The following is a 26,567-nucleotide window of genomic DNA, read 5'->3' on the forward strand; positions in this document are numbered from 1 at the left end:
ACAGACCAGCTTTTAAACCGCGGAGATTTAAATGCCAGAACAGTAAATAATCCAGTGCCTCTAACAGTGGTAACTTTTGACGAACAACACGTAAATGATAGTGGACATTCTCTTATACATTTTGCCTCAAGTAATGGACTGATACTGCTAATTTTTTTTATTTTTTTTAAAATTTTATTTTAGGAGGAAAGACATACGTAAATACACTTGGAGCGCGAGGAGACGGTGATCAATAACAGATTATGTGATCACCTACAGTAAAATATGCCAGCAAGTTTAGGACGTTCGTCTTCTCAGAGGAAGTGATATTTACTCGAATCAGGACCCACTAGTAGCAAAAGTAGCTATGCTCGCTGGATGAAAGAAGACAAAAAGTGTTGTGAGTGATGTCGTGTGACTAGGGCCTCCCGTCAGGTAGACGGTTCGCCGGGTGCAAGTCTTTCGATTTGACACCACTTCGGCGACTTGCGCGTCGATGGGGGTGAAATGATGATGATTAGGACAACACAACACCCAGTCCCTGAGCAGAGAAAATCTCCGACCCAGCCGGGAATCGAACCTTTTTTTTCGTAACCATATATATTTATTTAAATATATTAACAACGACACATTATTTAAAAAAAACATTTCATTGTATTAACCTATTATATTTCTAGAGTTGGTTAACATTACTGTCATTTTATAGGTTTTCGTTTGCATATTCTTTTCTTTTTAGTTTTTCTCGTATTGTTGTTCCTTGAACCCTTTTACATGGCAATTTGTCGTCTTTTTTTTTGGGTAAAGCATTGAAGGACAGGCATAATAATTTATATGAAGCATCGACACATTATTTTGAGTTCAAATTTCTGTATGTCGCGCATATGTGCATGTGCATTGTGCATTCTAGTTTGATCTCTTCCTCTAGTTTGCACTGTTAGTTGGGACAGTATGAGGGAAAACATCAGCATGATAGATGGAGCAGAAGTGGAAGAAAATTTTTTTACATATACTACAGATTATACAAAAATTGAAGAAGAAAGAAAAAAATTATATTATATAAGAGAAGGACTGAAGACCACAACAACGACATATAAGAGAAGGAGAGAGGAAAGTGTGAGTAAACAATATAAATTTTATAGGGCGCATAGAAAAGGAAATCAAGCAAAAAAAAAAGGGTAGTTTCCCTTAGGATTGACATTCTGTCGCGCTGACCACGCAACTACCGGGGCGGACAAAAAAAGTGTTGAGACAAGAACGGAAGAAGGTTTTAAGGCCTACGTATTATAGGATGACAGCATAAAACGTCTTCACCAGAACACACAAAATCTTTAACCTAAACCAAACAGACACAAGTGATAGTTTGCAAACCGAATGGAGAAATGTAAAGCAATGTATTGAACAGGCCTCAAATTAGTCAGTGGGATAAAAGAATGGGAGAAGTAAGAAGGGACTTAGAGTAAGGAATGAAAATATCCCAAAAGCAGCTGAGGAAAAGAAACGAGCGTACCGTATGTATTTACCGGTGAAAATAAAATCTATGAAACAAGGGTGCAAAGACAAAAGAAATAAAGTAAAAACCATTGTCAGGAAAACAAATGAAGAACGATGGAATAACTTCGTGAGCGGAATTGAAGACGACATCCATGGAAGACAGTTCATAGCTTACAAGATGATAAAGCATTTAAATAAAACTGAAAGTCAACAAACCTAAATGTAATACCAGAATATAAATGGATTGCACATTATAAACAGCTCTGGTGTAGTGTAAACTAGGTTTACTGGAGGACCCCCCTGAGATAGATGACCCTTATGACAGCGATCTCATAACGATCCAAGAACTAAACGAGACCCTGAATAAAACGAAACACCTGAAAGCAACACGTCCCGACAGCATAAACTCCAAGTTACTTAAATACGGGGGACTATTTTTAAAACCTACACTTCTTCATTTATAGAATATATGTTGGCAAGGATGCCAAATCCTATAACCGTGGACGGTTGCAGATTCAGTCTTTAAAAAAGGAAAATGAAATGGTGTAACAGTAGCGGACAGAGCGTATATGATTTACGCCAAGATAGTAAATCAACGTCTACAAATTAATGCCGAAAATCTGTTATCTGAAGAACAAACTGGTTTCAGAAAAGCAAGAGCCTGAACTGATAATGTTTTCACACGTAAAAAAATTATAGAAAAACAAAGCGTTCAATAGGGAAACACACATCGCATTCATAGGCTTAGAGAAAGCCTTCAACCATGTAGATAGGAAAATCTTATGAAACATATTACACAGGAATCCTCAGGTGACAGAAAGCCTATACAAAGGTACAACAATAAGAATAAAGACTAACCATGCCATATAATAAGACATATCGATAAACCAAGAGGCTCGACAAGAATGTAGTTTATCACCAACACCTTTTAATACACGTATTGATGATATGATTGGAGCATGGAAACAAGAAACTGATTTTGGTTTGAGAGTATCACATAACATATTTTTAAACAATGCTTTTCGCAGACAAGCTTGTAATTGTACAGGCCAGCGAAACTTCGCTACGAAGATCCATCTGTACACTGAACCAAATTTATTAACAATATAGTATGAAAATATCCATTCCAAAAACAAGGTACAAAACCGCTGAGAAATAAGGTCGTAATAGGTAACAAAACCGTTGAACGGGTTAGTCATTTCAATTACCTTCGAAATATTATAAACTACCGAAATTGACAAGAAACTGCAGAAATATCAAATGATATGCGGAACAATCAACAGAATATTGAGAAATTAAGTGAGAAAGGACACAATAATCAAGTTTTACAGTACAGTGGCCACTCCCATGTTGCTATTTGGAAACCTTGACGACCACTAAAAAGCAAGGAAGTAGAATCCAAGCGGCAGAAATGAAATTTCGAAGATAAGTTAAGGACTGTAGAAGATTAGATAGACTAAGAAACGAATATATAACAACAGTGTTTGGTCTGTATGCTATAAATGAGAAGACCTAGTCTAATCGACAAAGCTGGCTAGGACATCTACAAAAAATGCCAGATTCAAAGCTACCAAAACAAGCCTTAAATTTTAAACTTTTAGGTACAAGATCTGTAGGAAGACCAAGAAAAAGATGGCTGGATACTTAGAAGACGGAACAGGCCTATCTTTCCTTTTTTTTCCCTTTTGACTCGTTTGATGCGGCCTGCCATTAACTCCTCTCCTGTGGCAATCTCTTCATCTCACAGTAACATTTGCACCATTTTTTATTGAGTCATCAGTCTTCTGACTGGTTTGACGCGACCCGTCAGGAATTGCTCTCCTGTGACGAGATTTTCATCTCGGAGTAGTAACTGAAATCTATGTCCACAGTTATTTGCTGGATATATTCCAATCTCTGTCTTCCATTGCAGTTTTAACCCTCTACAACTCCCTCTACTACCATGGAAGTCATTCCCTGATGTCTTAACAGACGTCCTGTCATTTTGTCCCTTCTCCTTGCCAGTGTTTTCCACATATTCCTTTCCTTTCCGATTCTGCGCAGAACCTCCTCATTCCTTACCTTATCTGTCCACCTAATTTTCAACATTCGTCTGTAGCACCGCACCTCAAATGCTTCGATTATCTTCTGTTCCGGTTTTCCCACAGTCCATGTTTCACTGCCATACAATGCTGTGCTGCAAACGTACATTCTCAGAAACTTCTTCTTCGGATTAAGGTATGTGATACTAGTAGATTTCTTTTTGCCAGGAACGCCCTCTTTGTCTGTGATAGACTGCTTTTTATGTCCTTCTTGTTTCTCCTGTCATTGCTTATTTTGCTTCCAAGTTAGCAGAATTCCTTAACTTTGTCTGCTTCGTGACCACTAATTTCGATATTAAGCTTCTCGCTGTTCTCATTTCTGTTAGTTCTCATTACTTTCTTGTCTCTTCGATTTACTCTCAATCTTCGTTCTGTACTCATTAGACTGTTCACTCCATTCAACACCTCCTGTAGTTCTACTTCACTTTCACTGAGGACAGTAATGCCATGAGCGAAACTTATCACTGATACTCTTTCCCCCTAAATTTCCGTTCTACTCTTGAACCTTTAATTTATTTTCGTAATTGCTTCTTTGATGTATAGACTGGTCTGTAGGGGAGAAAGACTACGTCTTTGCCTTACTTCGTTCTTTTTAATCGAGCACTACGTCCTTAGCCTTCCCCTCTTATTGTTCCCTCTTGGCTCTTGTAAATGTAGTATATTAACTGTCTTCCCTACAATTTATCCCTGTTTTTGCACCAGTTTACATTGCCGAACGCTTTTCCCATATCGGCAAATCCTATGAACGTATCTTGATTTTTCTCCAGTCTCGCTTCCGTTATCAAGTGCAACGTCATATCTCCAGAATGAGATTTTCACTCTGCATCGGAGTGTGCGTTGATATGAAACTTTCTGGCAGATTAAAACTGTCTGCCGGACCGAGGCTCAAACTCGGGACCTTTGCCTTCCGCGGGCAAGTGCTCTACCATCTGAGCTACCCAAGCACGACTCACGCCCCGTCCTCACAGCTTCACTTCTGCCAGTACCTCGTCTCCTACCTTCCAGACTTTACAGAAGCTCTCCTGCGAACTTTGCAGAACTAGCACTCCCGAAAGAAAGGATATTGCAGAGACATGGCTTAGCCACAGCCTAGGGGATGTTTCCAGAATGAGATTTTCACTCTGCAGCGGAGTGTGCGCTGATATGAAATTTCCTGTCAGATTAAAACTGTGTGCCGGACCGAGACTCGAACTCGAGACCTTTGCCTTAGGATCAGATCTGCCTCAGTGGTGCCTTTACCTTGTCTTGGTTTTAGGGTCGTCATCGAACTGATCCTAACAAAATGTTAGTCATCCCTTGAAAGGACACACTGTCGCTTTGAAACGCCGCAGAGGGTGTAAAACTAACACTGGGCGGTCAAGTCGAGGCCTACGAGAAAGACAGGCCGCGGCGCGTACGCCACGAAGGTATGCCAGCGCTCGCTCGCTGGCTCAACTCTGCAGAGAACTACGTTTCTACACCTGTTAACTCGTAACTAGGTGTGTACGTACAAATGAGAATTGCATCATCTCTGGAATCCGCTATTATGGAGTCAGACTGTTATGAGTCCTACATTTATCGGAAGTCTATAGTCCTACTTATGATTTGTTAAGGCTGTATTGGGGTACAATAAAATTAAAATCATGCCAAAATGATTATCAGTTGCATAAGGCACCAGTTCTTGTATCAAATAAGGACTGTTAAGAAAAAGAGACTAAATGTTATAAACAAGCCATTATACCATTTATATCGAGTAGTGATCTCAAATAATTTTTTTTTTTTTTTTTTTTTTTTTGTAGTGCTGTAAATAAGTAAGACTTCATAGTAGCAGATTCCATTAGAAGATGCAAGTCTCGTTAGTACGTACACGCTGAGCTGCGAGTTAACAGGTTTAGGAATGCATTTTGTCTGCTGAGCTGAGCGAGCGAGCGAGTTCAGGCCTACCTTCGTGACGTACGCGTTGCGGCCAGTCTTTCTCGTGGGGTTGGGTTGGTTGTTTGGAGGAGGAGACCAGACATCTTACTCGTGGGCCTCGGGTCAAGTGGTTTGTATGTGCCAGACGCATGTGTAGAATCATTGCAGTAAGACGATTCGCAACACGAACTGTCCAATGTATCTACAATGAATGGTGTATCACACGCAACCATGTAATACATCATAGGGTCAATCAAAAAATGGTTCAAATGTCTCTGAGCACTATGGGACTTAACACCTGAGGTCATCAGTCCCATAGACTTAGAACTACTTAAACCTAACTAAGCTAAGGACAGCACAAACATTCGTGCCAGAGGCAGGATTCGAACCTGCGACCGTAGCAGCAGCGCGGTTTCGGACTGAAGCGCCTAGAACCGCTCGGCCACTACGGCCGGCTAGGGTCAATCGCCGCCTTATATTTGATACTGTTTATTTCTACATATTACTTACGAAAATTATGTAGCTGTAGTTTATAAACAGTGCGTGACACTGTTTCGAAAGCTATCTTAAAAATAATTATCACTGAGTTGCCTGTGAATCGGAGAAGTAATCATGACAACATAATGCTCTCAGGTATCCCCAAGGTTGAGTTTCCAGTTCATTGTTCTTCTCACTGTATGCCAATTACATTTAATCTGCGTTACATCCTTGTAACTTCCAGTCACACGCTGACCATCTCCTGCTGTAGCTAAGCACCAGCCCTATGTACTAGGGTCATTCAAAGCGAGCAGGAGGCTGTTAACTATAAACCCGCAGAAGGGATCGTAATGCAATTGCCTACAGACGACGGTGTGGCTCCTGTAAGTCCTCTGAGGCCTGAACGTAGCCGTTAGAGCGACATGAGCGATGACAGAGCGAGCACGTGCTCGTGTCGACCGTCCACTGCACTCAGTCGTGCTGTTAACAGAGGAGTGGAGGCAACGGGATGTAGTGGGTTTCCCGACAGCGGAAGGAGTGTGAGGAACGGAAACTCATCAGAGAGTGACACTTGTGCATGGAGAGCACTGATTGTCCGTTGCAAGGCTGAAGGTGTGGCACATGCGATTCGGAGAATGACTGATGTTGTTGACCAATGATGCACGATCTGGAGCACAATACCGCATTGCCGATACTTTTTCCAGTTGTTGATGCCCTCGTTGCTGATGACAGGCGAGATACTTTGGCAGATAATGTCCCAGACGTCGGATTGATCGCCGGAATTGATCCGTGACACCGTGCGATGTTCTTGTCTCGCCTTAGGCTTATCTGCCTGAGCGCTAAGGTTTGGCGAGGAGCGCTGGGGTTGGTTGGCCGCGGCTTGAAGAGTGGGGGTGATGGGCCGCGGGGTAGGGGAGGGTGGGGTAGGGGGAGGTGATTTGGTAGGGAGCATCACTACAGCGAGTTGGCATAACGGAAGAGCAGTAGAGATGGGTCGAACTCGTTCATTCCAGTGAACTACTTCATTCATTTCACTCTTTGCCGTGAAGCGTTTAAATGAAGTAGTTCATTCGTGAAGTACGGAAGCCTGGCGAAGTTGCCCAGTTCACCGCTCAGCCGCTGCTACGCTCGCTTCGCCTCGCTCGTACAATAAAGCTTCGTAATACTTCATAATTTTACCAACAGATGGCCGAACTATGCAGTAACGTGCAAGCAACGTTTTACGCTCTTACAGCGTCTGAGTTAACTTAAATAGAGCATGGTCGAAGGGGACAAAGGAAAGAAAAACAGAGAAGCCAGTCACATATAAAGAAGGTATTACATTTAATCTTGCTCGAAATTTTCTCATGAAGCGTCCAAAAAAGTCTATCTGCCAAATGAAATATTATTTTTTGTATTCATGAACTGAAAAATAGGGCTACCAACGAAATGCAGTCCAATTTTATGTTCCTTGTAAAATTTAATCCAAAATAGAATGAGTATGTTTGCCACTCTCACAGTCTATATACCTACATTAAGTAATTATTCAGAAGTTTTCCTGTAGATTTTATTTTTGTTGAGAATAATAACCCTCCAGATTCAAAACGTAAACTGTCACCTGTAGTCATTGGTCCGATTTCAGGTAAAATCTCTCTTTCAGTGTTATTAACAAACCTTTTATTTTCATGTTGGCTGTGCGTGCTCACACAGCCAGCCCCTTCGTTTATATCTTTAATATTCATTTGTCTGCAAGCGCTGCCAACGGTAGGCTACCCGTAGACGCGAAGTATAGCTGCACAAATAGTCACGAGTAATGTCAGCACTGCGCGTAGCAGCTGACGCTGCCTTCCCCTCACCCCTCACCTCCGCAACCGCTCGTAAACCTATCTTTCCCCACAAACCCCGCGCGATTCGTCAACAGGCAGCAGTGAAGGGAGAATGAGTGACGTAGCGCCGATGTAGTGGGAGAGGGAGAGGGGAAGAGAGGGAGTGAACTAGAAAAAAGTGTGGAGTGTGCTATCTGTGAAGAGTTTGAAGTACACGTTCATTGAAATCGAGTGGTTAGTTCACCCTTCACTAAAGTGAAGCGTTCATTTGAACGACTCATTCACGAGCTCCCCATCACTAAAGAGCAGTGCCGAAGCGGCTGTATTGGACGGCACTGCTTGGAGTCTTTCTTGTAGCGGAACTGGAGTTCGGAGCGGTCACGAAGCAGGCGCAGTTGCTATTCGTGGGATGCTTGTGCCCGACTGCGCTCGCCATGGCCTGTCCTGGAGATGGTGTGGTGCTTCGTACGCTCCTGTGTCTCTGCTATTGGCGGCTGTAGATTGTGTTAAATGGTGAGCTGCGATGCTACTGTAGATCTGACTTTCAAGCGGGTTCGAGCGCCGTGTTGTTTATGGCGTTGAAATCAACGTGGCCAGTACTACTTGTGCTGCTGGCATAGTGCCTCGTCCGTACTCGTTGAATTGCTCTCGCAGTGCCCTGGTTGTTATTTGTACTTTGTATTTACATGATTTAAAATTTGTGACTGGTACAATTTGTGGGGAGATCGATAAAAATGGTTCAAATGGCTCTGAGCATTATGGGACTTAACATCTGAGGTCATCAGTCCCCTAGAACTTAGAACTACTTAAACCTAACTAACCTAAGGACATCACACACATCCATGCCCGAGGCAGGACGCGAACCTGCGACAGTAGCGGTCACGCGGTTCCAGACTGAAGCGCCTAGAACCGCTCGGCCACTCCGGACGGCGGGGAGAACGAAGGTTTGGTAGAAATCTGCCAGTCATGTTAAGGGCTTTTAATAATCTGCTAAAGGCAAGTTGCGATGTAAATTCACACAGTAAGTTTTCTTCATCGGTTTCTTGCTCTCTCGTGTTATCCATACTTCTCTTCTTATACCAAATACCTGTCATCATTTCGTAGCTGCAATAGACCTGTGGATAACGCTAAACATTTCTTCATCTCTCTTCATGTGATCCACACGACTCTAGAAAAAGCTACTTAATAATCTGTTTCTGATCCAGAATCCCGTCGCATTAAAGCTTTACTTCTTATCTGCATGCCTTCCCTTTCGGAATTTGCCAGCTATCTTCCTTCTGTCCAACTGCAAATCAATCTTTCTGTGTCATTATCAACATGAAGTTCCCTCATTTTGTTCTGCTTCCATTTCTTTTCTTCCATCTCACCTGAACCCTATTATTTCTGGTTCTTTCCTGGGCCTGTCAACTTTTCCTTACCAGTACCATGGATTTCTGTTAGTCTGTTAGATGTGATTACTGCCAACCAACAGGAACATTGTGTTATAAGAAAATTGCTTGAGACGGTATTAAGGAGTCTAAAATTACAGTAATACGGTATATTCAGTGCTAGGCCTTCCAATAAAATCCTCATTGTTTACAAGCCGCGTCACTTTGAATAAAATACTCGAGCTTTCGATAGTCGTCTCCAACATCGTCATCAGGAGTTAAAATCACTGACGGCCGCGCCTGGCACGGTGTGCGATAGCAGCGTCCGGACCCTTCCAAGAGGGCCGAAATGACGCATATGTGGAATGCGAGTTGGCCAGCACACTGCAGCTCCGGCCCGCAGCGGGATCAGAGCCAAATAGTGAATTCACTCCCAGCTGGAGATGTTCGCTACAACTCATAAGACTTAGCATGTAGCGTGCTGTTGACATACGCCACAGTGGCCCTATATCTCCTTGGCTCCGGACGGGATCGAGTGAGTCAAGTGGCAACTCATAAGACCTGTCATGTAGCATGTTGTGACATACGTCACAGTGCCCCTATATCTCCTTGGCTCCAGACGGGATCGAGTGAGTCAAGTGGCGCGAGGGGCTGGAGCCACATTTTAACCCGACGCTCCTGCCTCCCTACAAGCGTCAATCTTCCGTCTTTACTTTCGTTCGGTAATACACTTGGTCTCTGTTTAAAATATTGCTGTTCGTTCTACTTTCGGCAGCCTTTTTTATAACTGAATTCCGATATGATGAAGTGTGAGCCAAGACCCTCGTCGTTTCCTTTGTATCTATGGTGTCGCCCGAAAAGTGAGGTCCCAAATTACAGTTGGTGTCTCACGTCAGCATCACAAGCTGAAGACAGACGCTGTCAGACAGCCGCGATTTAGAGACGTCAGCGAAGACACGCCATCAAGAAGTTCCATACGCCACCACGGCTGGACATCCACTACGTTAGAACGTAGCACCGCTTGTCCCACTCTGTAATCGCCAATTAAGAATACAGCATGAACATAGTTCAGATCCGGCAGCGCTGGTATTATTAGTCAGAACTGTGCACTAAAATTTAAAGTTAAATGTACATTCATATGCGAATGTCCTTCAGTACTATTCAAGTATAAACAATATTGCTGTACTTAACCATAGTAATAAATATACAGTGTGTTTGAAAAAGAACTGCCTAGTTTTAATGTCCTAGAATCTGTACAAAGTGACACACTATTCTAGTTCGTGGTGTCTGATTCATCGGCTCTCCAAGTATGGCTCCCGTGCAGTTGGCAGGTCAGCTTGACCTTAAGACGGCACCAGTGCTGTTTTTTTCCTGTTTCCTCAGTTCAGTCCAGACAAGCGTGCAGTGCACTGCAGTGCAGAGTAACTCAGCAACAATGTGTACTCCGGAACAGAAGGAGCAATGTGTTATTTGGCTTGTAAAAACTGAGTCAGTTATAACAGTGCAAAGTAATTTCAGACGTCAGTATGGTGGTGAACCACCTACAGAAAAAATTATCTGTCATTGGCTAATGTCTTTCAGGGGAACCGGTAGTGTTTTAAAAGCAAAATCACCAGGTAGACCGCCGGCCGGGGAGGCCGTGCGGTTCTAGGCGCTACAGTCTGGAACCGCGTGACCGCTACGGTCGCAGGTTCGAATCCTGCCTCGGGCATGGATGTGTGTGATGTCCTTAGGTTAGTTAGGTTTAAGTAGTTCTAAGTTCTAGGGGACTGATGACCTTAGAAGTTAAGTCTCATAGTGCTCATAGTCATTTTGAACCAGGTAGACTGAGAACTTCTGAAGATGTTGTTAAAGAGATACGTGTTTCGTGTGTTCAGAGCCCGAAGGAGTCATTGGTCAGTCGTAGTGTACAATTAGGATTGCCTGAAGGTACTTTGTATGATGTGCGTAAAAGACTTAAGTCGTGCGCCTACAAATTACTACCGTTACATAGGCAGGGCTAGTCCAATACCTTGGCCACCATGAAGCCCAGACTTAACCCCACTGGACTTTTTCTTTTGGGGCCACATAAAAAATGTTGTGTACAGTGAAGAGATCAGAGATATCAATGATTTACTGGAAAGAATAGTCGCGGCGGTTGGGACAGTTACACCTGAAGTGTTGGTGAATACGTGGCGAGAAGTGGAATATCATCTGGACGTGTGCAGGGCAACAAATGGATCCTACGTTGAAGTCTACTACCATTAAACAGAACTTGAAGGAATTCTCTTTCATAATATGTACTCATTGGTGTAATTTTTCATTAATTTCTCCATTAAATTTATACTTCGCACTGAATATTGTCATTCAAGTGGACACGGAATGCATCTAAGGTAAGTATTTCATTTTAAAGAGTCACAGTAAAATGAAATAACATTTCATGACTGTTGCAGTAACCGATCTATCTCCTTCTGAAGTGAGTCCACGCTCGCTACGACCCACAACAAATGTCGACGTTGCTATCTTAAGTGTGCTTTTTTTCTAGCCATTGTTCAGCCGCAGTCGACTGCTCAAGTTCCCTTTGTTGAATGTGCTGTCAATGTTCAGTACAAGTTTCAGCAACAAAGTGAATAGTCCGTCCTACATAAATGCTACCGCATTTCAAGGGTAGATCATTCGCGCCAGGAACTCAAAAACCTATATTGTATTTAATGGATCTCGTATCTTTGGGGCGGGCCGGAAAACCGGCCTCGGTCCATGTCTCTTCAGCAGGCGTCCTATCCCGCAAGTCGTTTGGAAGGACTACAACCGGCTTGGCCTCTTTCGCCGATTTACGACTCATCATTCGTGGATGGCACATGAAAGCTTCTGCAGTCTCCCCTTAGGTGTAACCATTTCTCCTGAACACATGTCTGAAATGTTGAAATGGTCGTCATCAAAAATAATATTTGCCCTATGTAATGACATATTCAGGACTGATCTCTCGTGTACAGTGTGCTATTGGCGATCAAGTGCCGGTCAGTGACAGTAGATTTCCCGTAAACTGAATGACCATGCTGGCCACCTGCCTTCCGCTCAACTAAAATGTCCAAGAACGGAGTCTTGCCATCCCTCTCCGTCTCCACAGTAAATTTAATTTTGAGATGTACACCGTTCACGTGGTCGACGAACCGCTGCTGTACATTTTCAGCATGAGCCCATATCAGGAAGGTTCAGTCCGGAACCGCGCAACTGCTACTGTCGCAGGTTCGAATCCTGCATCGGGCATGGATGTGTGTGATGTCCTTAGGTTAGTTAAGTTTAAGTAGTCCTAAGTTCTAGGGGACTGATGATCTCAGATGTCAAGTCCCATAGTGCCCAGAACCATTTGAACCATATCAGGAAGGTGTCGTCAGCGCGCCATAGGAAGGAAGACAGACGCAACCTCACAAAATTTCTCTTCAAATTCTCTTCAAATTGCTACTGGTTTCTCTGCAACTACGGTTACCCTGAAAATGATCTGCTAAGAACGAAACCAGTGAAATAGTAAAAAATAAGTACGACAACAAACAGTGTTAAAAGACATTGTTATGTAATTCAGTTGTCGCATATTGTCTCCAACTTTCAGTATGTTTAAAACCTCGAGCTTTGATAAGCTATTATTATTATTATTATTATTATTATTTAAGTATTGTTGTTGTTGCTGCTGCTGCTATTATGTACCTTTCATGTACTATGAAGACAGAAATTTTAACCCTCTAAGAATGTCTCATTAGAGATATAGGCGAGACCCTGAAGGCTCCAGTCTCGTCTGATTTATTATTATTATTATTTTTTTTTTAGGACATGAAGTGCGTCTCTACAATATGAGGTAAATCAGGAACTAAAATTTCCAAAAAAAAAAAAACGAGTTAAAATATCAGATGATAGAAATGCAAGGAGGGTGTGAAAAGTCTTGTCGCACAGTATTAAAACTGCGATATACAATTCACTTCGTCAGAACTACGAGGCCAACGATACGTGTGAACGAAACGGAATTTGGTGCCGATAAGTAAATAACGGTTGCGAAACTCCACATGATCGCTGAATCTGAGATATAAATATTGTGATATTTGTTCTTCTCACCTTCTACCCTACTCCCCATACTGCATTTAGAGCCTCTAAACGTCTAACCCTTTAGATCGGAGTGCATTGTTATGCAGTATTGATTAATAACTTAGTTTCCTGTGACAGTCAAACGATATTTATTGACATCTGCTTCTGAAAAGACCTCAGGTTCTTCGCAGCTACCTTACACTTGTTTCATCTGAGTTAGATGTGGAAATAATGTCTTTCATGCACAAGAGCACTCACGCTGTGATCTCCAGAGGCGAGGACGAAGACGCCAGATGTGGTTTGTGGAAATTTTCCGTGAGAGGCACCAACGCGACGTCTGTGTTGTGCTGCGACAAGTAGGACTCGATTCCGCCGTGGCTTACGTTGATGACTCTGCATTTGGTACTGCAAATAATACAACGTATTTAGGGAAAAAACATCAGCATTAAAAGTATGCTGGTTTGCATAAAATAGCAATAATCAGAGAACTACCATTGCTAGTTACGAAAACTGCGTATACTGTGGTCTCAACATACTACAGGAGAAACATAGACACTGCAATGTATTTGAATTACCTGTACTGATTTGACTGATTGTGGATTCGATTTTTAAATCTACCATGGATCCAAACTTGTAATAGTGGCATTGGGCGGATGCCCTTGGCGCGAATTTTTTAAGAGCGCAAAAAAATTGTAAGACAAAATTTTTATAGTGAAATATAATATGATAATTCACGGCTTGGTTATAGTCGCGCCATAGTTGAAGTCCTATGTTAATGTATTTTCAACAGTTATTATTTTACATGTTCGGCCGTAGGAGTGGAAGGCATCCCCGCCCTCGAAAAGGAGGGCCACGAGATCTCCGATTGGACGGTGTGGCTCACTTTCACTTGAGCACATGTAAACATGTGCAGAAGAAATGCTCTCGCTCGCTTTACGGCTCCATTGTTGTTTTACTGTTCCCCCGTAGTTGCCTACCCCAAGACTGAGACGACGTCTGAAGAAAGTAGCCTTTCGTTACAATGCAAAGGGAAATAATATTTCTATATTATGGAATGGTACATAAAAAGTGTATTTACTGATAAATTTGTTTTTCAATTGAGGGAACAGAAGCTTTTTAATTTCCAACGCTTGACAACGAAAACGCTGCTATTCCCAAAAATAGTTTTAGCGAGTTTGTGAGAGGAAACAATAGCTACTGGCATTGGTATTAACCCTCATCTGCCTGAGAAGCGTATCTGAGTTACCCAAGCTTTTTTTTTTTTTTTTTTTTTGTTCACGCACTGAGGAAAAGACAAAATCGCAACACCAAGAAGGAGCTACGCGAAATAAACGAAAGTTGCTAAGCGTGTTTTTACATATGAAAGATGATATCTATTCAGATTTTGCCTGTGTCACATCAGAGTGGCGCTAGAATTGCCACTATTTGGATATAAATCAGGTTTGCTTTAAACACATGCTGCAACGGTCGTAAGTGTTAGTTATCTTTGAGAGTAGACGTGGTGTGTTGAAGTGAGTCAAGAACGCCTTTATGGCGACAAAGACGCCACTATCAGCACCATGCTGAGTTTGAACGAGGTTGTGTAATAGGATTACAAGAAGCTTGATGTTCCTTCTGCGTTACTGCAGAACGACTTGACAGAATGCAGCCACCCTACATGATTGCTCGTAGCACTAGTATGGTCGCAAGGAGACCGGCCTCAAGACGCCCACGTGGCACTACCGAGAGGGAAGGCGATCGTGTTCGGCGTTTGGCTCTAGCACATCACACTGCATCTGCAGCAGCAATTTGAGCAACATTCGGCACCATAGTAACGCAACCAACTGTTGCAAGTCGGTTACTTCAAGGACAGCTCCGAGCCAGACGCCTTGTAGCGTGCATTTCACTGACCCCAAACAACCGCCATTTGCGACTTCAGTGGTGTCAAGCGAGAGATCATTCCAGGGTGAAGGTCTGTTGTATTTTCTGATGAGTGCTCGTTCTACCTCTGTGCCAGTGATCGTCATGTTTTGGTCAGAAGGAGGTCCGTTCAGCGACTGCGTTCGACAAACATTGGAGCTACACCTGGAGTTATGGTCTGGCGTGCGATTTTGTATGACAGCAGGAGCACTCTCGTGACTATCCCACGCTCCCTGACTGCGAATTTGTACGTGAGTCTGCTGATTCGACGTGTTGTGCTCCCTTTCATAAACAGCATTTCAGAGGGTGTTTTTCAACACGATAACGTTCACCCACATACCGCTGCTGTAACCCAACACGCTCTACCGTGCGTTGACATGTTGCCTTGGCCTGCTGAATCACCAGATCTGTCGCGAATCGAGCACATATGGGATATCATTGGACGACAATTCGAGCGTCATCCACAAACAAAATTAACCGTCGCTGTATTGACTGGCCAAGTGTAACAGGCATGGAACTCCATCCCACAAACTGATATCCGGCGTCTATACAACACAATGCATGCACGCTTTGCATGGTTGCATTCAGCATTTGGCGGTTACAGCGGTTAGTAATATACAAACATTTCACATTTCCAATTATCTCGAGTTTACATAAGCCTGTGATCTTGCAATGTTAGTCACTTAAATATGTTACATAGACAAACATATTCCCGACATTTCGCTACTCACATTAATTATTTTTTGTTGTTGCGATTATTTTCGTCGGTAATGTAGTATTTTTTTTAAAAGTAATGGACAATCTTTTGTTTGCATTTGTCCATTGAAATGTCTATTCAGCTCCTCAGCTGCGTGGTCAGCGAGGCTGACTACCATGTGGGGGACTCGCGTTCGGTCCCAGGTACTGGCAGGGATTTCTTTTGCGAGAGGAATGGATTGGAGTGCACAACTGAGGAGCTACTTGGTTGAGAAGTGGCGGCTCCAAAGTCAAGAAAACTGACAACGGCTGGCAGAGCGGTGTGCTGAACCCATGCCCCTGGATACCACAGCCAGTGACGCTATTTCCAGAGATTGACACGGCAGTCGGTTGGACCCAGAATGCGGAACTGTACCTTATCTTTGCCACTGGAGTGTCTGTGAAGAGAAGAAAGTTGTAATTTAATGCAGAGTGGAAAAATAAATACTCTAGAGAAATAAGCTGTGATAGAGTGAATACCACACTCAGTGTTCCTCGTACAAGTAATTTCCGGTTAGCTATAGGACTTACTGCACTCGTCTTATCCCGTTTGCCGTTCCTGCCCTGACTTGTACATATGTACCGTCACCTATTGTCGTCTTGGCTGCCTTCTTGCCTCCAGTAATGCCACTACGTTGACTAAAAGATTCTACACTAGTTACCTATTAATTGTGATTATTTTTTGCAACTTTTTAATATTTTTTCAGAACTTATTTGATTCACAGTGTCTTTAAGATAGGAATCTGATGCCAATTGCAGGAAAAGACGAAAACTAGAGTAGCGACGGCTTGTTAAATTAGCTGGAAGTCTTGAATGAAAGATTTCGCTGATGTTACTTACTGGCCAAATAATGTGACACTTTGAAAAATGAACTTGTTAAGAAAAGGAAGGGTGAACTACAGAATAAAGATGCGTTTTTTGAACAGATAATACTGGCAGGTCATTTCCTAAGGACTGGTTTTTGTGAAGTTAGAAAATGGCGAGTGAGTTTGAAGAACATGGTTATTGTATTCTTTGTACTGCCACATGATTTTAAGAAATGGAAAAAGTTGAACCCCATGATACTAGATCATGAAAAAGTGGTCAGTATGTTGAAGCATTTTAAAACTGGAAAGAACCTGAAATGCGACTACAGAAATGTGAAACAACAGATGATGGTATTCAATTAGAACGAATTTAGTCATTTGGGGCAAGGAAAGCTGTGTTAAAAACACTTTTAATTGTGTATTATATTTAGCCAGATAGTCCTTATCCGTACATGGATATGAACACATTTTTAAAGAGATAACTGTGGAAATTTCTTCCAAACTTTCAAGCTGCTCGCCAAAATATGTGATCTAGTTGCGTCTCATCACCGTCAGAAAGCTCAGTAAACAGATGGCTACGTTGTGTCATATCTTCCTCCACGCGGACAAAATGATTCATCAAACTGCTTGGTGGGCATGTTAGAATAGAGATATTTAAAAAAAATTCCAAGTTTAAGTATTTGTCCATCACGTTTAATAGTACACCAGATATATCGCATACCGACGTAATATGTCAAATAATTCGTCATATACACATTGAAGATTCAGTAGTCACAGTGGTGAAATCACTTATTGACTTCATTCATTTACATCGGAAATCAACTAATGAAATTACAGAACAAAATTGTATGGTTTAAACTGGAGCACGGCTACATGCTATGGACAAGGATATGGTAATGCTGCGACAATGGCTCGACAGATTAGTGGTCTTCAGAGACATATTTTGGATTTAAATACCAAAGCAGTGTTTGTGTCATACTCACTTAACCTTGCTGGAATACATGCTGCTACTATTGGACCAAAATTGGTGACTTTTTTGGCACTGTGCAAAATGTGTTCACATTTTTTCCAAGCTCTTCATATAGGTAGTATGTTCCTAAACTACATTTTCTAATTAATATGAATCTATGCTGTGACACAAGATGGAGTTCAATACCTGAATCTACACACGTGCTTTCTGAGCACACTGAAGGAATAATAGAAGTTTGCAAGTCTTGAGGGATAGATCAGAAGAAACTAAAGAAACCAAAGGAAATGCAGACAGTTTGTTGGCCGGCCGCTGTGGCGGAGCCGTTCTAGGTGCTTCAGTCTGGAACTGCGCGACCGCTACGGTCGCAGGTTCGAATCCTGCATCGGGCATGGATGGGTGTGATGTCCTTAGGTTGGTTAGGTTTAAGTAGTTCTAAGTTCTAGGGGACTGATGACCTCAGATTTTAAGTCCCATAGTGCTCGGAGCCATTTGAACCATTTTGAACAGTTTATTGATTTGCATTAGAAGGTGTCTTTCTTTGCATTCCTTTATTTGTGGAGTCCATTGATTACTGACTTGAACGACACTGAGCTGCATCGTCAAAAGCAGAGAGCACTGACTCTATTTTCTGTGGAAAACCGTGATTCTCTAGTCACAAAAGTAGCTGAAAGAGCTATGAACATGAGAAATATATTTGATATTTCAACAGAAAGCAGAATCAGAAGACGAAAGAAAATGTCTGGTGAGAAAAATACCGACTCTGGTTTAAATTTAATTCCGGAAACCCTTCGGAAAGGGCTTGATGCAGACATAAACTAACATCAGAACTATAACAGCGTACGTTGCGAATTAATGTACTTCATGAGCTCTTTGCTTTCCTTCAGCTTCAAATAGTAAGGATGAAGAAAAAGAGGAATTCAGATCTCAAAACATATAGCATTTATGTGAAAAATACTCCAAACTGAATGCTACAGTTGTAATTACTGACGTACATAGTTTTAGAAGCCACATTTCTTCATTTAAAGAGGCTCATCCAGAAGAGAATATTATTGCATGGACAACTTTACAATTATTAAGCTGAAAAATTAAGTATAAGATGTGATGGCACTAAGAATTTGTTTAACAGTGTCAAATGATACTTTTGAAAGAAAGTTTTTCAAATTAAAGCTAATAAAGACTAAGTGCCAAGAAATGTTAAGTAACTTTGCAATTTCATCAACTGAAAGAAAAATAAATGTAATTTTTAACGATATAATTATAAAATTGCAAGAATTGCATTCATTTAATCTTATGGATAAGATTAAATGAATGCAAACTATAAACTGAAATGTTTAATATATATAACATTTTCTGTACTCCTGTTTTGTTATCCTAGTAATGGTACCTACAATCTGTTGCAGTAAGGAAGTAAACTTCGATGACATTAGAGAAGTAATTTGATTTTGTAATTCTAGTTATAGGTTTAGAAAATAAATAGTTTTCAAACTTGGCTTTGTAACACATTATGAGGGGGCGCAATATTTTAAACTGCTTCTTGCACTCAATCTCCATGGTATGCCACTGTGCTCGACACTGGGTACCAATTACGAATTTTTTTCTTGTGAGGTAAGAGGAGGCAACAAGGCGAAGTTACAGATTTTTGTGTTGGTATTGCACACAGTTTCATTATTCCCAAGGAATGCTGTAAGTAAATTTATTCCTTTTTCTATTAGAAAACTTGGTAATGACCAACACAGTCTGAACGTCTCTGTAAAAACAATAAGCATTTATCTCGACAACACATTATGTTAAAATGAAAAGAAAATATTTGCAGAAAATTATCAATGGTAAAACATGTAATCAGAAAAAAACATGTAAGTGAACAACTACATGTCACACATTTTACGTAATTTTTTACACACTTCTTTCTTTGCAAGTATGTGTACATAAAACAGTGTTGTATACAATGTATACATACTTGTGGAAAAAGGTCATTAAGAAAATATCTCGGAGTTGTATTAAATTGTTAACTTTTATGAGTTATTATTAATTTTTAAATATGGTTTATTGATATATTAAGCTGGCATGTCTAACTGCGGATGAATAAATAACTTACTGAAAAACGGAACATTCCCTTGAAGTTGTGTTTGAGTAGAGGACATTTTTGTCAGAAAAATATTCTTCAGGCGAATTAGGCGTTTACTTAACTGAGTTCCTGGAAGAAATGCTTTTTAAAAACTAAATTTTTAGTCTCCTAGAAAACTATTTCAAGCACTTTTCCATACAAACAAATCCCCACAAGGCGAATGAAGTGTTAAATTAATGTACCTTGGACTAGATAATGGAACAATAAAAACAATTTAGTGCATACTGTGAAACAGTTTTTAATGAATTGCAAGACGGTGTAAAAGAAATAAAGTAAAGTGGTAAAATGGATATAGTGTTAGAGCAAAAAAATGCACTTCATATTATATACAACATGCTATACAGTATCTTAAATTAACACCTAATGTAATTTTGATTGTGAGCAATTATGTAGTAGCTTTAACTACTTTAGATTAAGTAGTATGTTCTTTGTTCCATGAAATTTCTAGCGAACTGCTAGATATCTGTATCTTGCTGCCACGATATTTTGGTGCATCATCTCTGGCCACCTTCAGGTGAATACAGGCAAGCATACACTGAGCTTTTCTTCTTTAAGAACCGCCGGCACATGCCTAGTGTACCCAGTCGTCACCGCGCATGCGCTGCATCGCACGCCCTCATGGTAAAGCTCGCCTTATAGATATCAGATCGATGCCTTCATACGATAAAATCGCAGAAAGACGCCGGCTACAGAGAGCATGAAGTTTTCATATACTGTATTTCTTGCAGTATCTAACTGTAAACCACCATGAGAGGTTCCATGCCCTCTTTTGCATGTCGCCTCTCATTTTCATCAATTTTATTAATGTTCTATGTCATTGCACGGTGGTAACAGACCGAATAAGGTTATTGTAATGAGAGTATTTGTACTGAGAGCTCAAAAATACTTTTCTCTTGATTCCTATGCATTTTGGGTTTCTTCCCTGTGTGGCCTGTGCGAGGCGAGCTTCGGAGGACGGGGCACACTGCATTTCCGGTTAGGGACTGCACTTCCACGAATTCTGAGGGGTTCGTACAATGGGCTTAAGTGCCTGGCGGAACGACTGACGTCGGTCGAGTTTCGCCTGTTGTATGTAGGGCGATACGACCTGCGAGACGTCTGAGTGTCGCCGCAGTTTGTGTGCTTACCGGTCTGGCGCGTCCGGAACAAATACGCCTGGCACCGACTGACTGCAGTCTCCTCTTGACCCTGAGAATACTTGTGGACCATACCCTGCTGGGTGCGACTGTCTGGCGCTGGATGCCCGGTGGTCTAGGCAGGTTGTTTTCGTAGCTGGTCAAACGGAAAGTTCAGTGCCCTCAGCTGAATAGCAGAGGCATGATTGGTCAATTTAAACTGAGGCTAGTTGACGTCATAATGCCCTGCTCGAAATTGGAGGGAATGGTCGCTATTGGCGCGAATGATGTTCTGAGATGGTGTGGAGGAATTTTGGAATCAGCACTGAATGCTGATTCGCGCTTTTCTAGGAGAGTAGGGGGTTGAGCAATGTTGGCTTCGCTCTTGCACTGCGCGGGCACAGGGGATTCGGGATCTGATCTTTGTCGGAGTCAGACGGTCTTGAGACTTAGTTGCACCTTTTTTTCGACAGTACTTAGAATTCTCGGACAACCTTCGAGATCAGGGGTTGAAACAGAGTTGCTGCACACCAGAAGTCGGCGCCTACATCATCAGAAAGCTGCCTACCGACGACCTGCTACAAATTTCGGGATTGTTAAAGTATTTTGCGGCTCCGGCATTGTAGTACCTATCAATTTTATACCGAAGTCCTCAGAAACACGTGCGCTCGCTTTGCCACCTTGCTTGTTTCTCCATGTGATCCCTTATGAGCTCTCATTACTAATCGCGATACTGCAATACAGTCGAGAGTGTAATATTTGATTGATTAGGACCTCGAGTCATTGTCGTCAAGCTATTGCATCACAGAGTGTAGGAGCCCTTGTTCTCGAGCCAACTCTTATTCGCATAATAGTTCAGAATACCCGCTCCTTTAACCTACTGTTTGTGTCGATAATCATGTGCCTTTAAGTTATGATGTATAATAAATCTCATTGTAATATTTAAGCAGCATATCATTTCGTAGATATATGCAGAATCCTATTTTCTGTTGTTTATTATGATAAAGTTCTTTTTTCTGAGTAAATTACGATTTTTATTAAATTATTGTGAGAGTGCACTCCTTATTTTATCAACCAGCAGGGTCCACCATCATTTCGTTCCGTTACCGTTGTGCGCATAATTAATTAGGTGGTAGATAAGGAGGGGGTCTAGTGCATGTCTCGTTCTCATGCAAAATTCGTATGAATTAAAGAGGTACAAACTCTTCTCCACCGCGGCACCTCGCAACCATTCCGATTGATACAGGACTCAGACACTCGTATTTTCACTGAGTCATTGATAATGACTTCTTCAAAATCGGGCAGCATGAGAACAACAATATGCCTAGAACGATCTTCGTACAATGAAATACAGAATCTAGAATCCGACATTCTACCTCTGCTTATTACATATCTGAGGCAACAGAGCTTCTCAAACTATAAGAAATCACTACTAGACCCTCTAGTTATAGATGATGATCAAATCTGCTTGTGGCTCATGATAATGGGGTTATTGTCGTGTAGTGAATATTTACGTGGGACAGAATGTGACCTCACCCCATAGGTGAGCGATACAGCTATCTACTAGCAGGCTACATATATTATTTTGTTCACCGATTTTGCAGAGTTTAAGACTTGTGCGTCCTATGTCTATTTCACATACACACATCAAAGAAAGTTTAGCATCACCCCGGTTCCCACAACTCCTGAAGATAAACGTTGACTGTAGATATTGTATCACATACACAGTCACTTCGAAGGTTCGGAGATGTCACTACACCCGCCCAAAGATGTAAACAACCATGCATGAACAGCACCTATTAGACGGAGGGGGTCCGACAGCCGATCAGTTCCAGTCATTCCACGAGGAATGAGCTACACGGCTCGTGTACCTACACGAGTAGGTGCCTACCATGCCTACACGGTCAATACCGCGGTTCTAGGCACTTCAATCTGGAACCGCGCGACCGCTACGGTCGCAGGTTCGAATCCTGCCTCAGGCATGGATGTGTGTGATGTCCTTAGGTTAGTTAGGTTTCTGTAGTTAAAAGTTATAGGGGACTGATGACCTCAGATGTTAAGTCCCATAGTGCTCAGAGCCATTTGAACCATTTTTGAACAATACCGCAGTTCGATCGCGTCCGCATTTTTACTCTGTGCCAGAAAGGGCTCTCAACAAGGTAAGTATCCAGGCACCTCGGAGTGGACCAAAGCGATGTTGTTCGGACATGGAGGAGATACAGAGAGACAGGAACTGTCGATGACATGCCTCGCTCGGGCCGCCCAAGGGCTACTACTGGAGCGGATTACCGCTACCTATGGATTATGGCTCGGAGAAATCCTGACAGCAACGCCACCATGTTGAATAATGCTTTTCGTGCAGCCACAGGACGTCGTGTTACGATTCAAACTGTGCACAATAGGCTGCATGATGGGCTACTTCACTCCCGACGTCCATGGCGAGGTCCATCTTTGCAACCACGATACCATGCAGCGTGGTACAGGTGGGCCCAGCAACATTTCGAATGGACCGCTCAGAATTGGCATCACGTTCTCTTCACCGGTGAGTGTCGCATAAGCCTTCAACCAGACAATCGTCGGAGACGTGCTTGGAGGCAACCTAGTCAGGCTGAACGCCTTAGACACACTGTTCAGCGAGTGCAGCAAGGTGGAGGTTCCCTGCTGTTTTGGGGTGGCGTTATGTTGTGGCCGACGTACATCGCTGGTGGTCATGGAAGGCGCCGTAACGGCTGTACGATATGTGAATGCCATCCTCCATAGTGTAACCATATCGGTAACATATTGGCGAGACATTCGTCTTCATAGACGACAATTCGCGTCCCCATCGTGCACGCCCTGTGGATGCCTTCCTTCAGGATAACGACATTGCTCGACTAGAGTGACCAGCATGTTCTCCACACATGAACCCTATCGAACATGCCTGTGATAGATTGAATAGTTGTGGATAGTATGCCACGACGAATGCAGGCATGCATCAATGCAAGAGGACGTGCTACTGAGTATAAGAGGAACCGATGTGTACAGCAGTCTGGACCACCACCTCCGAAGGTCTCGCTGTATGGTAGTGCAACATGAAATGTGTGATTTTCATGAGCAATAAAAAGAGCGAAAATGATGTTTACGTTGATCTTTATTGCAGTTTTCTATACAGGTTCCGGAACTCTCGGAACCGAGACGGTGTAAAACTTTTTTTGATGTGTGTATTTTTAGCCTCTCATCATCTGTTAACGGGATGACCATAATGTCTCTGAAATCATCAGTTATTTCCTTTTCAGATATGTTTGCAGAATGAATTTTGCTGTCTGACTTAATGCACGATACATTGCGACGTTTGGCCGACCAGTGTGGCCAAGCGGTTAAAGGCGCTTCAGTCTGGAACCGCGCGACCGCTCCGGTCGCAGGTTCGAATCCTGCCTCGTGCATGGATGTGTGTGATGTCCTTAGGTTAGTTAGGTTTAGGTAGTTCTAAGTTCTAGGGGACTGATGACCTCAGATGTTAAGTCCCATAGTGCTCAGAGCCATTGCGACATTTGCGTTAGTCGGAATCCATTATATCCTTCTTATATCATAAAATAATATACAAATTCGGCAGACAAAATACAAGTAGAACAACATACCTGAATTTTAGGATGTCCTCCAAGATCTTCCATACTACGAATACAATCGCAGTTGAATTGCGACTCAAAAAATCAGTTGTTGAGATGGGCCTCTCCTGCAATAGAATGGGTTGTTCTCATGAGTTGGAAGTTGTATTCTTCTTTTATCTGCTCTTTTCTGCTTATCTTATTGAATTAAAAGTTCCTTGTCTTTACTATGAACGCACCAGACCGGAAATAAGACTGATCTCTAGAAGTCTTCAGTTAAATGCTGTTTTATCTTCCAGATAAGCTGCAGCTGAAGAAGAAAGGAAGCAATTACACTCACAGAAATGGAGAATGTTACACCTTGAAATACACGTCCTATGTTTACCGAAATTTTTAGAGATTCTCATCACCTAAGGGGAATTAAATAATCAAACTTTCATTGCAGTCGAAACTGATGTTCATTATCAACTTCAGTATGAGATGTGACTCTCATGGGCACTCACACCGAGGTTAAATGTCATGGGATACGTCTTGGTATCGTGTCGGACCACCTTTCTCTCGGCTTAGTGCAGCAACTCTACGTGGCATGGACTCAACAAGTCGTTGGAACGCCTCAGATGAAATATTGAGCCATGCTGCCGCTATACCCATCATTAATTGTGAAAATGTTGTCAGTGCAGGGCGTTGTGCACGAACTGACCTATCGATCCCGTCCCATAAATGTTCGATGGGGTTCATGACGGGCAATCTAGGTGGCCAAATCATTCCCTCCAATTGTCCAGAATGTTCTTCAAACCAGTCACGAGCAATTGTGGCGCAGTGACATGAAACTGGTGTTTGGGAACATGAAGTCATAAATGGATGCAAATCGCCTCCAAGTAAGCCGAACGTAATCATTTGCAGTGAATGATCGGTTCAGTTGGACCAGATGAGCCAGTCCATTCCACGTAAGCACAGCCCACATTATTTAGTCACCACCACCTTGCACAGTATCTTGTTGCTAGCTTGGGTCCATGATTTCATAAAGTCAGCGACACACCCGACCCTGTCATCACCTTTTACCAACTGAAATTGGGATTCATCTGACCAGGTCACGGTTTCCAGTCGTCTAGTGTCCAACAGATATGGTCACAAGCTCCGGTGAGGCGCTGCAGGCAATGTCCTGCTGTTAGCAAAGTCGCCCGCGTCGAACGCCAGTTGCCATTGCCTATGAACGCCAAATTTCACCACACTGTCCCATTGATTACTGCGTTCATTTCACGCACTGTTGTTTGTCTGTTAGCAGTGAACCTCTACGCAAACGCCGCTGCTGTCGGTCGTTAAGGGAAGTACGTTGGCCACTGCGTTGTCCTTTGTGAGGGGTGATGGCTGAAGTATGGTATTCTCGGCACGCCCTTGACACTGTGGATCCCAGAATATTGAATACCCTGAAGATTCCCATTCGTTTACCTGCAACTACCATTCCGCGCACAGGGTTTGTTAATTCTCGTAACACGGCCATAATCACCTCGGATACATTTACATGTGCATCACCTGATTACAAATGACAGCTCCGCCAATGCACTGCCCTTTTATACCCTGTGTGCGAGGTACTATCGCCTTCTACATATGTGCATACGGCTATCCCATTACGTTTGTCACCTCAGTGTGTATACTGTTGTATACATTGTGGCAAGGACGTAAACAGCTTCTGAGGGTCATCCTGAGGAATTTATTACCATGCGTGATACACTTTCTGTGTCAGTTCACGATGAGTGCTATTTAGAGGCTAGTATAAAAGTAACATGTCATCCCATCACACATCACATACCAGATATGCTCTGCAAGTAACAGATCAGGGAAAAGGCAGGTCAGTCAAGGATCCATACATTCCTCAAGGTGTTTGTAATGTGAACTGCAGAATGGGGTCTTTCTTTGTCCTCCTGGAATATGTGATTTGGTAGCCTGGTCGTATAATATATAACAGTAGGGTTTACTATTCTTGCCACATATTAACGAGCATTCAGCCTTCCTCCGACAAGTACTGAATCAATGGTATCATCATATTTAAGAGCTCTCTTCATTCCATGAGTTGGAGAGGTATGGGTTCGAGAGTTGTTGCTTCTTGTGACCTTTCGCTACGCCATCTACGGACGTTAGCTCCGATCTGGACGTTACAAACAATAGCGATAATCATTGCAGAATAGC

At 42.4% G+C, this 26,567-nt stretch overlaps 1 protein-coding gene across 1 annotated transcript in view; it reads right to left on the reverse strand.

Moving 5' to 3' along the window:
* LOC126455656 (uncharacterized) overlaps positions 1 to 26,567 on the reverse strand; it is a 130,431-nt gene that overhangs the window by 73,168 nt on the left and 30,696 nt on the right. Inside the window, exons 4-5 of the mRNA XM_050091423.1 lie at positions 24,414 to 24,508; positions 13,405 to 13,551 (exon numbers count right to left, since the gene is read on the reverse strand). Of these exons, the coding sequence (XP_049947380.1) occupies positions 13,405 to 13,551; positions 24,414 to 24,508 (242 nt within the window). The remainder of the gene's footprint in view (positions 1 to 13,404; positions 13,552 to 24,413; positions 24,509 to 26,567) is intronic.

This window comes from Schistocerca serialis, chromosome 2 (assembly GCF_023864345.2).
Source record: "Schistocerca serialis cubense isolate TAMUIC-IGC-003099 chromosome 2, iqSchSeri2.2, whole genome shotgun sequence".
In the NCBI taxonomy this organism is placed as follows: domain Eukaryota; kingdom Metazoa; phylum Arthropoda; class Insecta; order Orthoptera; family Acrididae; genus Schistocerca; species Schistocerca serialis.